The following is a 12,330-nucleotide window of genomic DNA, read 5'->3' as shown; positions in this document are numbered from 1 at the left end:
TGAAACTCTCATCTGAGGAGATGTAAAGTTGCAATTTCCATTAGTGCTGTCTAAATTAATGCAGTGGGAGTGTGTATTCAGGGCAACTTGAATCTATGTTCTCGGGTTGCAGTCTTCAAACTTGGCCCAAATAAACTCTCTACTTATCTTAGAAAAATAAAGATTAAAAAATAAAAATAAATTCATACAGTGTTTTGATGACTATGATGTAGAAGAAAGGTCTTTGACTTAGGATGAGGTGGAGTTTTTGTGTAGGAGACAGGTGCAGCTTTAACTCTTTTATAGATGGGTTTTCATATATGTTAGTTACAATCAAGGTCTTCCCCATTGCCCAAGATCCTAGAAATGGGGGAAGTAAGAGTGTACTCTGGAGCTCAAGAGCAACATCCACAAACAAAGATCAGGGTAGAGGTTAGAAAGGACTCCTGAAAGAGAGAAAATTGGTAATCAGTTTGTGGGATTTTACTGCAAGCTAGTGAATCATATAAATATAAAGGTTGGTGCAAGAGTAATTGTGGTTTTTGCCTTTACTTTAATGGCAAAAACCGCAATTACTTTTGCACGAACCTAATATTTCCATAAAAGAATGTGGCTCTGATAATGTGGAGGTTAGTCAGCCACGGAAATAGTCTCAAAGTTTGTAGTTGCAAGTGTGTAGGTTGTTGCATTACTTATGATGTACTTATAAATCAAGTATAGGCCAGGTGCAGTGGCTCACGCCTGTAATCCCAGCACTTTGGGAGGCTGAGGTGGGTGAATAACGAGGTCAGGAGATCGAGATCATCCTGGCCAACATGGTGAAACCTCATCTCTACTAAAATACAAAAAATTAGCCAGGCATGGTAGCGCATGCCTGTAATCCCAGCTACTCAGGAGGCTGACACAGGGGAATTGCTTGAACCCAGGAGGTGGACATTGCAGCGAGCTGAGATCGCACCACTACACTCCAGCAAGACTCCATCTCAAAAAATTATAATAATTTAAAAATAAATAAATAAGTAAAGTATATTTCTTTCATCAGCCTCATGAGCTTGAGTAGTATGAATTTCAATCTGGAGTGATCCTGTTTTCTAAGTGTTCACAAAGATTGGTTTCTGTACCTGTAAAGCTGACAGCCAGATGCTCCACTGTGGTAAAAGTGCCAGGGTAATGAGTTGAGGCCTGCAAACCAGGTTTATTTTGAGGTATTTAAAGTTTGAGACCCAGTCAGTGCTTTTTCTATGTAAATAGGCATACTAATTCTGCTTCTTCTGACTGAAGTATCAGGAATCCCAGCCAACTACGGTTTAAAGATGGAAGGAGTTGGTGCTAAATACTCATGGATGTAAACCTGGAACCAGGGGCATAAATACAAATAATGGTTTCTTCCTTGGGTTTCATTTTTTCGATCTGGTTTAGTGAGAATAAATCCTCATTGTGCTTTTCCTCAATCATCCCCTATGCCTAAGTTCTAGAATGGAAAATAGCTTGAGATCAATGAAGTCAGATTCTTACTTTCCATTTAGTTATTCGTATTGCTGTGGACAGCTTCTGCTCCGTACATCTGTCTTCAAGTTGCCTCAATTTTGTCACAGCTTTCTGGAGCTTTTCCTGAAGGAAAAATTTGATAAGTGAAGCCTATTCAATTTGACTCTTCACGAGGGACCTAGGGGGAATTCCAATCTTCTAAGATATATTTGAATAATAGTGAATATTTATTGAGTCCTCATTGTTTTTTGCTAGAGAGCATGCTAAAGGCTATATGTGCAGGAACATACTGATCCCCTTGGCAACCCTGAATAGTTGGTAGGATTTTAAACATCATTTTTGTGCTGTAGAAAATGAGACTAAGAAAGGGGTAAAATAACTTGCCTAAAGGGCTATGACTGCCAGGTAGTGGAGCAACAATTGCAACCTCATCTGCTGACCTAGAGCCTGAACTACATCCACCACTATAGTCCTGCCAGGAAAAAGTTGTATATAGAACAAGGTAATCATCATCTAAAAGATTTTGTAAAATAACATGCTGAACCAAGCAAAACCAATACCAGTGTTTGGCACACATGAAATTTTGTGTCTTATGAGTCAGGAAAAATCAGGATACCAGCTGGTTATTAGAAACAGTTCATGGAAGAGGGGAATTCTGGTATCTTTTGAACGATGGTATCATGAATCCAATTTGAAATGATTCAGTATTCATGTCAAGCTTTTAGCTTATTCTTCAAAACAGTTTCTCATATTTCTATTGAAAGTGATTTGAAAGGCCGGGCGCGGTGGCTCATGCTTGTAATCCCAGCATTTTGGGAGGCCGAGGCGGGCGGATCACGAGGTCAGGAGATCGAGACCACGGTGAAACCCCGTCTTTACTAAAAATACAAAAAAATTAGCCGGGCGTGGTGGCGGGCGCCTGTAGTCCCAGCTACTCAGAGAGGCTGAGGCAGGAGAATAGCGTGAACCCGGGAGGCGGAGCTTGCAGTGAGCCGAGATCGCGCCACTGCACTCCAGCCTGGGTGACAGAGCGACACTCCGTCTCAAAAAAAAAAAAAGTGATTTGAAGCTGACCCAAATTGCTAATTTTAGTCAATGCTAAAAGAATTGTCTCCTGTCCTCTGTAAACCCAACAAGTATACTCATTAATTCTCAAGCGTTCTCAGGAAAGGGCTCTATGTAACTGTTTTAGCAAAAGATGACATTGTCTTTGCTATATGCCAAGTGCTATTCTATGCATTCTATATTTTAATGTCCTCAAAGCTTATAACCACCTCCTGTGTATGTGTTTTAGGGAGGGAGGACACTGCTATTATCCCCATTTACAGATGGAGAAACCAAGGTGTCAAGACATTAAATAACATGCCCAAAATTGCCCATCTAGTAAGTGACCAAATTCAACTTCAACATAAGCTGAATCCTTTTCTTACTACTTGGTGGAAAAGTAATTCAAACGGGAATATCATCATCGCAGTTATTAGCTGCTCCATGGAGTTTAAGGAAGAGCTGCCATGAGCTGAGTGGTGGTCAGGATTGACATGTCCTTAGAAAGACTTAGAGCCTTCATACAAGACCACCTCTGCCTCATGGAGGACAGAATAAGGAGCCTGACACTGGGGACAACATTTTCCTCAAATGTAGGCAGGACAGAGAAGGAAAAAGAACATCAGGACTATGCCCATTCCTCCATGCTGCCAACAGCAAAGTCCCACCTTCCTTAATATGCTTTCTGGCAAGAAATCTGGATGGTACACAAAACCTCTCCCTCTGCTTCACCTTCCACAACCAAGCATTTCCAAATCTTTGACTCTTCTTCCTGAATCTTGCTTAAAATCTGCCCTCTCCTCCCTTTCTTATACGGATAGTTTGAATTTTACTCCTTGATATTCCTTTTATTATAGACATGCCAGAGTAGCTGGGCACAGTGGTTCATGCCTCTAATCCCAGCATTTTGGGAGGCTGAGATGGGAGGGAGACCAGGGGTTTGAGGCCAGTATAAGCAAGAAAGGCAGACCATGTCTCTACAAAAACTAAAAAAATTATCCAGCTATGGTGGGGCATCCCTGTAGTCCTAGCTACTTGGGAGGCTGAGGTGGGAGGATTGCTTGAGTCCCAGGAGGTTGAGGCTGCAGTGAGCCGAGACTGCACCATTGTACTCCAACCTGGGATACAGAGCAAGACCCTATCTCGAAAAAAAAAAAAAAAAAAAAAAAAAAGTAGAGGTACCAGAGTGATATTTTCAATGTCACTGACCCTTCATTCCCCAAATGAAAATCCCCCAATAGGTGTTCAATTTTTATGTGTCCTTCAGGAGTTACTTCTAAGATGAACCACTCTCTACCCTAAATGTCCCTCCCCACCACCAAAACCAGGGACCTCCAGGCAGACATTTTTGATGGTTTGTTTTCTTTAATAGACTAGATACCTAAAAGGTGATGGGTCTTTCTTCCCTGTTTTCAGGCCCTACTGCATGGCTTTACATATTGTGGTTTTTCAAATGATATTCAGGTGTGAAGCAAGAAAAAATGCGGGTGTTTGGTTTGAGAACAACCTGTTCTAAAGCAAAGAGAAATTCATCATAACACAAATGGATAGAGATAAGAGTCCAACCATCCCATTGAAGGTCAGGGATGGACAGTCTAGATAATTTAGCAAGAAATCATCATAAACTATTTTTCAGAAGAATGACATGATGAAGGCTGTATTTCCAAGTCATAATGTTAGGTTTCAGGTTAAATCATCTCAGCTCCTGGGGAGCAGGATAAGACTTGGTACTTACCAAGGCCCACTGGCCCACACACTCACCTTGTAGCCCTGGCATATGTCTTCAACAAGAGCTGTGGTGTGCCCTTTGTGCTGTGGTGCCCGCTCACAGCGCCAGCAGATGAGCTGCCCCTCATCTTCGCAGAACAGGTGGAGCTGCTCTCCGTGTTCCTCACATGACATTCCTTGATCTGTCTCTTTGAGGGCTTCAATGAGGCTTCCCAGCTGCTTGTTGGGTCGGAGGCTATCCATGTGAAATGGAGCCCGACACTGGGGACAGCAGAATGTCTCCTGCCTCAGTTGCTTTGGGCTTGGGTTTTTAAAGAAGTCTGTTATACACAAGTGGCAATAGCTGTGTCCACAGTTGATGCTTACTGGGTTCGTCATCAGGCTCAGGCAGATGGAGCAGGTGGCTTCCTCCATCATCTTCTTGGTGCTGGTGGTTGAGGCCATAGCTTTTATTGAAAAGCTCCAATATTGGCTCTAGAGATGGAGATGAAGCAGCCAGAATTTTCCACCGCGATGAAAATACACCTCACCTGCACCTCTATGTGATGAGCTGGCTGAAACTGACTTCCATAGGTCTTGAAGGTTTTCCTTCCAACCTCTATTATCTCATTTTGTATTGAAGAAAAGAGGACCTAAAAGGAAGAAGCTGAGGCTGAGGTTGTTTGGGCCACGTTTGAGAACTGCAACCCAGGTGCAGAGTTTCAAGTTGCCCTCAATAGCAAGCAGTTACAAGTGGTTGTTTAAAGGAAAAAAAGCAGTTTTAAAGCAGTTTTAAAGTTGTTTACCAAGAATTTACATTAAAATAGCATAAGCTTTTGACTGGCTATACATTGTTCTTTGTATTACAAATCTCAGGAATATGTAGGTAATAGATGAGGCAGCCAGTCAGGAACAAAACGCTTTTAAACATGGGGTCTTAACTGAAGACCCATACTCCTGTCTCACTTGTCCTGATAAATTTTGCATACCTCACATAGCTCAGACTGCTCTAAATTATTTTTCTTTTCTCAGTCTTCTAATTTTTTTTTTTTTTTCAGTGAGACAGAGTCTCACTCTGTCGCCCAGGCTGGAGTGCACTGGCGCGATCTCGGCTCACTGCACCTCTGCCTCCCGGGTTCAAGCGATTCTCCTGCCTCAGCCTCCCGAGTAGTAGCTGGGTCTACAGGTCAGCGCCACTACGCCCAGCTAATTTTTGTATTTTTAGTAGAGATGGGGTTTCACTATGTTGGTTGGCCAGGATGGTCTCGATCTCTTGACCTTGTGATCCACCCGCCTCAGCCTCCCAAACTGCTGGGATTACAGGCATGAGCCACCGTGCCCAGCCTCTTTTTCTTTTCTTATAAGGCAAGTTCTCGCTCTCTTGTCCAGGCTGTAGTGGAGTGCAGTTGCATGACCACAGCTCACTGCAGCCTCGACCTCCTGGGTTCAAGCAATCCTCCTGCCTCACCCTGGCAGAGTGGCTGGGACTACAGGCATGTGCCACCATGTCCAGCTAAAGTCTTCTCTCCGGAAAGAAGAAATGCATTGGAATTTAGAGGATACATAAACGTCTAGCTGTGTAGCTAATACAGTAGCCACTATCATGAGTAGGAATTTAAATTTAACTTAATAACAATTAAAATGAAAAAATACAGCTTTTCTGTTCCATTTGGCACATTTCAATTGCTTAATAGTTGCATGTGACTAGTGGTTACATAACAGCCTCAATATCACAGAAAGTTACCTGGGACCAAGTGCTGGGAGAAGCAATGCAGGCTTCCTCACAAAAGCTGTAAAAGAGAGAACTCAAGGAGTGTGAAACTCTTTCCTATTCTAGTTAACTTCAAGAATAATTGTTACCAGGCCAGCACGGTGGCTCACGCCTGTAATCCCAGCACTTTGGGAAGCCGAGGCGGGCAGATCACCTGAGGTCAGGAGTTTGAGACCAGCCTGACCAACATGGCAAAACCTCATCTCTACTAAAAATACAAAAAGTTAGCTAGGCGTGGTGGTGCACACCTGTAATCCCAGCTGCTCAGGAGGCTGAGGAAGGAGAATGACTTGAGTTCCAGAGGGGGAGGTTGCAGTGAGCCCAGATTATACCACTGCACTCCAGCCTGGGTGAAAGAGCGAGAATCTGTCTTAAAAAAAAAAAAAAAAGAATAATTGGTACCAAAATTACTCTTTGTAATTGGTAGTAACACTTATGCAATTGGGTGATCTGTGACAGATTCCATTGAAGGAGTACGGGGAGCTTCACCCCAATATATGACTCCCTGGTATAATGAGTATTTTGAATTAAAGGCCCTTAGAGATCGGCAGATGCTGGAAGAAACTTTTCCCCTATCTACATAAAGACCAGTCAGACTAGACAAGAAGAAAGATTGTTTTTCCTTCCAAGCCCTATTATCTCATTTTGTATTGAAGAAAAGAGGACTAAGAATGTAACCAGACCTAATCAGACACTTTCACAAAATAATGTCTGTCTCTCAGGCTCATTCATTTTCCAAAGAGAACCATTTACAAGTTAAACTCTGTTCCTCCATTCATTCATCCTCCCAAATATTCATTTATTCTCCCTAGTAATCATTTACTGCCGCTCAACAGAATTACCTATATTCTCCTGATATCACCCTTCCCCTCTGAAATAAATATGTATACATGTATAAATATGTTATACATACGTATTTATACAGTATACATACATATTTATACATATATAGATATATGCATACATATTTATACTTACGTATTTTTACATAGGTATTTATAAATAAGGCTATATAAGTATCTACCCCCATTGGCAGAGGGGGTAATCACTCTGTGATTCTAGCCCATGTACTTGTTAATAAATTTGTATGCCTTTTCTCCAATTAGCCTGTCTTTTGTGAGTTGATTTTTCAGTGAACTTCAGAAGGCAAAGGGGAAGTGTTCCCTTGGCTCCTACACCATCATGACAATCAAATTTGACTCCATCTCGATCCCCCCATCCCCCCACAAACCTTATTAACAACCAACACTGGTTAATAAGGTCGGTTGTTTTCTGTTTGCTTGTGTTTTTTGTTGTTGTTGTTGTTTTTTTTTGCTTTCAGGAGCAGAGGTATAATAGGCAAAAGAAAGAGAAAGAAGAATAGTGAATACCTCTCTCTCCTGCAGAGAGAGAGGGGTGCCTAAGTGGGACTTCCCTGGCTAAGAACGTCTTGCTAGAGACCCAACCAGGAGGATAATGGAAGCAATCAAGGCAACCAGAACAACCAGAAGAACTAGTTTATCCTTTTTTTGCCCTCTCCCTAACCTGAGGGAATAAGAATTGGAAAGAAGGCTGCAGAGCAGAGGGTTTGGTCCTGAGGAGCAGTTATTTCTATGGGATCAGAGCTCCTGCAGAACTGGGGAGTTTACTATTAATATCTCTTCTCCAGGACAGGACCTATCTCAAGAGACATGTTCAGAGTGATTGCAACATAAAGAGTTTGCAGACCCAAGGAGGTAGGGAAGGCAGAAAGAAGATGGTGGAGGCCAGGGATAGGCAACAGAGGAGTGACCAGGAGCGAAAAAGCCTGCCTCTTCTGAGAACCTAGCTGGACTCTCCCTGCACCCCCCATCCCTCCCCCTGCCTGCCCCCACACCCCTACTCCTGGGAGCTCCTCTAGGACAGGGGCAGAGTCAGGAGGAAGTTTGAAGAGTGCCTAGAATAAAAAACAGTAATTTAACTACGGTTACCAGGTAGGCTGTTTTCCTCTCACAATCAGATCAGTCTCTTGAAGCCACACAGAATTTCTTCTGAAGACGTGTATTCCTTGGCAGGCGATTTCCTCCAGTGATACACCAGGCCCCTCTCTGCTGGGGTCACTGCACTTCTGGGGAGATGGGGCTCCCCTCCTTCCAAGGCTCCAGGGTTCCTGTCCTGGGCCCCACTCATCTAAGTTCTGAATCTTCTGAGATTTGGTGTAAAGTCTGGTGAAAGAAAGAGCAGGAAAGAGGTGAGAGCTGTAAAACAAAGAAAGTCCTGACCATTTTCAGAGTTAGAGGGGCCCTGCTGTCAGGAAATATATTCCCCACCCCACCTGCCACCAGTACACACTCACATATCCACTGAGAAAACTACTTAGCCTGGACCTTTTCCATAACCTTCACTGCTCAGACACTTACATATTCGCTGCTAGTCCCCTCTGTAGCTGCCACTTCCTGGGTCAGGAAATTAACTTAGACCGGATTAAACTGAGAAGTGAAACTACTGTGGGAGGCGGGGCTCATAAGATTTAGGAGAAAACCACTGACATTGCTCATATCATTTGCACTCACCCTCTCCGGTAAAGGAGGGGGAAATGTAGGAAAAAAAATATCCTTCTTTTACAGCAATAACAAGAAGGAACCAATTAATAACCCAGTAAACTATCATGTGACCCTAACACAGAGTATCTAAAAACAGGAAGCCTGCAGAGGATCAGTTCACAGACTCTGATTTGAGATCTTTCTACTTTTGCCATCAACTCCCTTGGGAGTCCTTAAGCCTTCCTAGCTGATGTTACTTTTTTGCTATTTCTGGGTTGCTTGTGGTTCTATAACTGCTCTGAAGGGTGTGGTGGAAAAAGGTGTGGTAACAGCAGTAGGACACATTGGCATCACAAAATTCATCTAAGTCAGCTTTCTATTCTTTTCTGTCCCGTTCTGTGTCTTGTTTTTTCTCCTTGCCGTCCTTCTGTAGGACTCAGATCTTCTTCAATAGCCAGGGTCAGCCAGGACAGAAAATGGGAGTCACTAGTGGCCCAGCAGTGAGTGCTCCCAGCTTAGAGCTGTTTGGGATCCCTGGGACCATCACTCTGCTTTGTGCTCTGTGGAGAAAAGGCTGTGGGGTCCAGGGTCAAGTCCTTAAAGACTCAGCTCCAGCTTCTCCACTTCAAAATGAAAGGAAAAGTACTATCACCACCTAAGTTAGAATTATTATTTCATGGGGAAAAAAGATGGATTCCTATCTCACAATAAGAGCTTGTCACATTTATAAGTCTCAGGTGTAAGAGGCATTTATGATAAGAACATAATAAATGCTGGCTTAAGTAGATGCAGTGGTCCAAGGGAACCAGTAAGGGGAGCTCAGGACACAGGTGGGAGGAGAAATTAAACTTGAATTCTAGGAGCCACTGGCCTGTCTGGGCCCCTGGCCTGTCTGCTGACCCTGATAGCCAAGGGAACATGGAGTTTGGCCCAGCTGCAATCCCTCTGGTCCAACTACTCAAAATAAAGGCAAGATTGGGAAACACGTTCCTTTCTTCCTATACCAAGCAGAAGACTCTTCAGCACTGCACCCTCCTGGATGCTCACAGAGCCTTCTGTTGTTTTGCCACCTACGATTCATCATGCCCTGGCATGATGGTTGCAGACCCCATGCATAATATGGGACATTCTACTCCTGAGACAACCAGCACACAGAGAGAGGAGAAAGAATGAGCCCCTGAATCCTTGGTCCCACAGTGAGTTCTTGCAGATAACTACGACTTTCATTGTTGTGGACGTGACTCTGTACCCAGGCATGGCTCATTACAGATCTGTTCTATTGTCAGAGGTGTTTGAACCAGAATGACTCCATTTTGAATGGGGGCTAGGTAAAATAAGGCTGAGACCTACTGGGCTGCATTCCCAGGAAGTTAGGCATTGTAAGTCACAGGATGAAATAGGCAGTTGGCACAAGACACACATCATAAAGACCTTGCTGATAAAACAGGTTGCAGTAAAGAAACTGGCCAAAACCCACCAAACCAAGATGGCAACAAGAGTAGCCTCTAGTCATTCTCGTTGCTCATTATACACTAATTATAATGTGTTAGCATGTTAGAAGGCACTCCCACCAGCTCCATAGTTGTTTATAAATACCATGGCGATGTCAGGAGGTTACCCTATATGGTCTAAAAAGGGGAGGAACCCTTGGTTCCTGGGAATTGCCCACATCTTTCCCAGAAAACATATGAATAATCCACTCCTTGTTTAGTACATAATCAAGAAATAACTGTAAGTATCTGTATTAGTCCATTTTCACACTGCTGATCAAGACATACCTGAGACTGAGTAATTTATACCAGGAAAAAAATGTTTCATGCTCTTACAGTCCCACGTGTCTGGGGAGACCTCACAACCATGGCAGAAGGCAAGGAGGAGCAAGTCAGGTCTTACATGGATGGCAGTAGGCAAAGAGCTTGTGCAGGGAAACTCCTTCCTATAAAACCATCAGGTCTCATGAAACTTATTGACTATCATGAGAACAGCAGTATAAATTACTCAGGGAAAGACCTGCCCCATGATTCAATTACCTCCCACCAGGTCCCTCCCACAATATGTGGGAATTTAAGATGAGAGTTAGGTGGGGACACAGCCAAACCATATCAGTATCCTTAGTCCAGCAGCTGAAGCTGCTGCTCTGCCTGTAGAGTGGCCGTTCTTTTATTCCTTTACTTTCTTGCTTTCACTTTACTGTTTAGACTTGCCCCAAATTCTTTCTCACACGAGATCTAAGAACCTTCTCTTAGGGTCTGGGTTGGGATCCCCTTTCTGGTAACACTATCAAAGGATCAGGAAAAGGAAGCTAGTGAATGCTAAAAAGGAAACAAACTACCATTACCAATAATAATTATCATTTTGCAAGACAAAAGCAAAACGGATTGTGACAGCTGCCCCATCTCACACCTGTTTCCCATTGCAGGAAGGAGGGGCTGGTTCATGCAGAGAGTGGCAAATATTAGAAGCAGAGAGGGGGTGCAGATGAGACTTCAGGAATATGTTGCCAAAGGCAGGCCTAGGGAGAAATCAACCTGAACTATCCCCAAGGAGGAATGCATTATCTCCAGTATGTAAAGCTAGGCCTGATCCTGTGATTATGGGATACAGGAGTCCAAAGACTCACAATGGGAAGTAGGTCACTAGAGTCTCCTTCAGAAGCTCTGGACTGTGTGTTCCCACTGTGGGGAAGAGTCAGCACTCAGCTATTCCTAGGATGCCTTTCCTCAACTCCTTCAGATTCTGCCTCTCAACCAACCCTATCCTGACCACTTGTTAGCAAGTGTACCCCTCTCTCCCTCCCAAACCTTCTCAAATCTATTTTGTTCCCATGGCACTTATCACTGAATATTTTACTAATTCATTTTGTTTAATATTTGCTTCCCCCATGAGAATGCAAGTTCCATATGGGATGGATTTTTTTTCGCTATTGTTCACTGATGAATCCCAGTGACTAGAATATTTCTAAGCATAGTGATGTGCATTAAATGAAAGAGTAACTTTCTGAGTTGCACTAAACACACATCATAGGAGGTGTGTGCACACGTGTGCATGATGCATGTAGTGTGGTGTGGGTGATGTGTGGGGTATGTAGTACTGTCTGTGCTGTGTGGTATGTGATACATAGCTTATGTTAGTGTGATGCATGTGATGTGGTGTGTGTGTGCGTGTCCATGTGTAGCAGGGGTGGCAGGGATGTTAATATGTCAAATGGTACTAGAAAGTATCAGAACCCATGGTGCTTACTGGTTTCCCAGAGAGCTGCTTCTCTCCCTCCTGTAGGATATACTGATGGTTTGGGCAGAGAAGAAATAAAAAGAAGGCTGTGATCTACTGGGCTGAGGAAATAAAAACTAAAGTAAAAGAAGAGCTGGGAAAAGAGAGTGGAGGAGCCAAGGGAAATTTCCCCTTTGGCTTCTGGGGAAACTTTGCTGAAAAATCAACTCACAAATTTATTAACATGTACACAGGGAGAAACATAGAATGATTTTCCACTTCCCAAGAGGACTTAAAAGCTTATATATTATCCTGGCAAAACAGATCATGGGAGGGGAAGAAGGGAAATTCTGTTGATGGGATTACTGTTGTGGATTTTTGCTCCTTAGTTCAGCTAGGTCCAGGTTCTTGTCTCACAGCCAGGAAGAATTAGGCACGCGACCATCAAAGAATGAGTGGAGTAGAATTTAAGTGAAAGGAAAGCTCTCAGCAAAGAGAAGGGTCCTGAAAGCAGATTTCTGGTTTGCTCTTCACAGTTGAATACCAGGGCTTAAGGCTCAAATTCCTGGCAACTCCACCCCATCCTCCCAGTGCATGCAGGCCTTTAGACTGAGCTGCTCCATATTGATT

At 43.4% G+C, this 12,330-nt stretch overlaps 1 protein-coding gene across 2 annotated transcripts in view; it reads right to left on the bottom strand.

Moving 5' to 3' along the window:
- The window catches only part of TRIM38 (tripartite motif containing 38), a 28,979-nt gene extending 20,558 nt beyond the window's left edge, over nucleotides 1-8,421 (bottom strand). The window contains exons 1-4 of one of the 2 annotated variants that reach the window (XM_032140581.2): nucleotides 8,368-8,421; nucleotides 7,939-8,172; nucleotides 4,273-4,871; nucleotides 1,495-1,590 (exon numbers count right to left, since the gene is read on the bottom strand). In XM_032140581.2, the coding sequence (XP_031996472.1) occupies nucleotides 1,495-1,590; nucleotides 4,273-4,683 (507 nt within the window). In that variant the 5' untranslated portion in view covers nucleotides 4,684-4,871; nucleotides 7,939-8,172; nucleotides 8,368-8,421. The remainder of the gene's footprint in view (nucleotides 1-1,494; nucleotides 1,591-4,272; nucleotides 4,872-7,938; nucleotides 8,173-8,367) is intronic. The other variant, XM_032140582.2, reaches the window with a different exon arrangement.
- Nucleotides 8,422-12,330: the final 3,909 nt, after the last annotated feature.

Source organism: Hylobates moloch, unplaced genomic scaffold, assembly GCF_009828535.3.
Source record: "Hylobates moloch isolate HMO894 unplaced genomic scaffold, HMol_V3 SCAFFOLD_20, whole genome shotgun sequence".
Classification (NCBI taxonomy): domain Eukaryota; kingdom Metazoa; phylum Chordata; class Mammalia; order Primates; family Hylobatidae; genus Hylobates; species Hylobates moloch.
The sequence above is the reverse complement of the archived record's forward strand: the minus strand, read 5'-3'. Positions and strand labels throughout refer to the sequence as shown.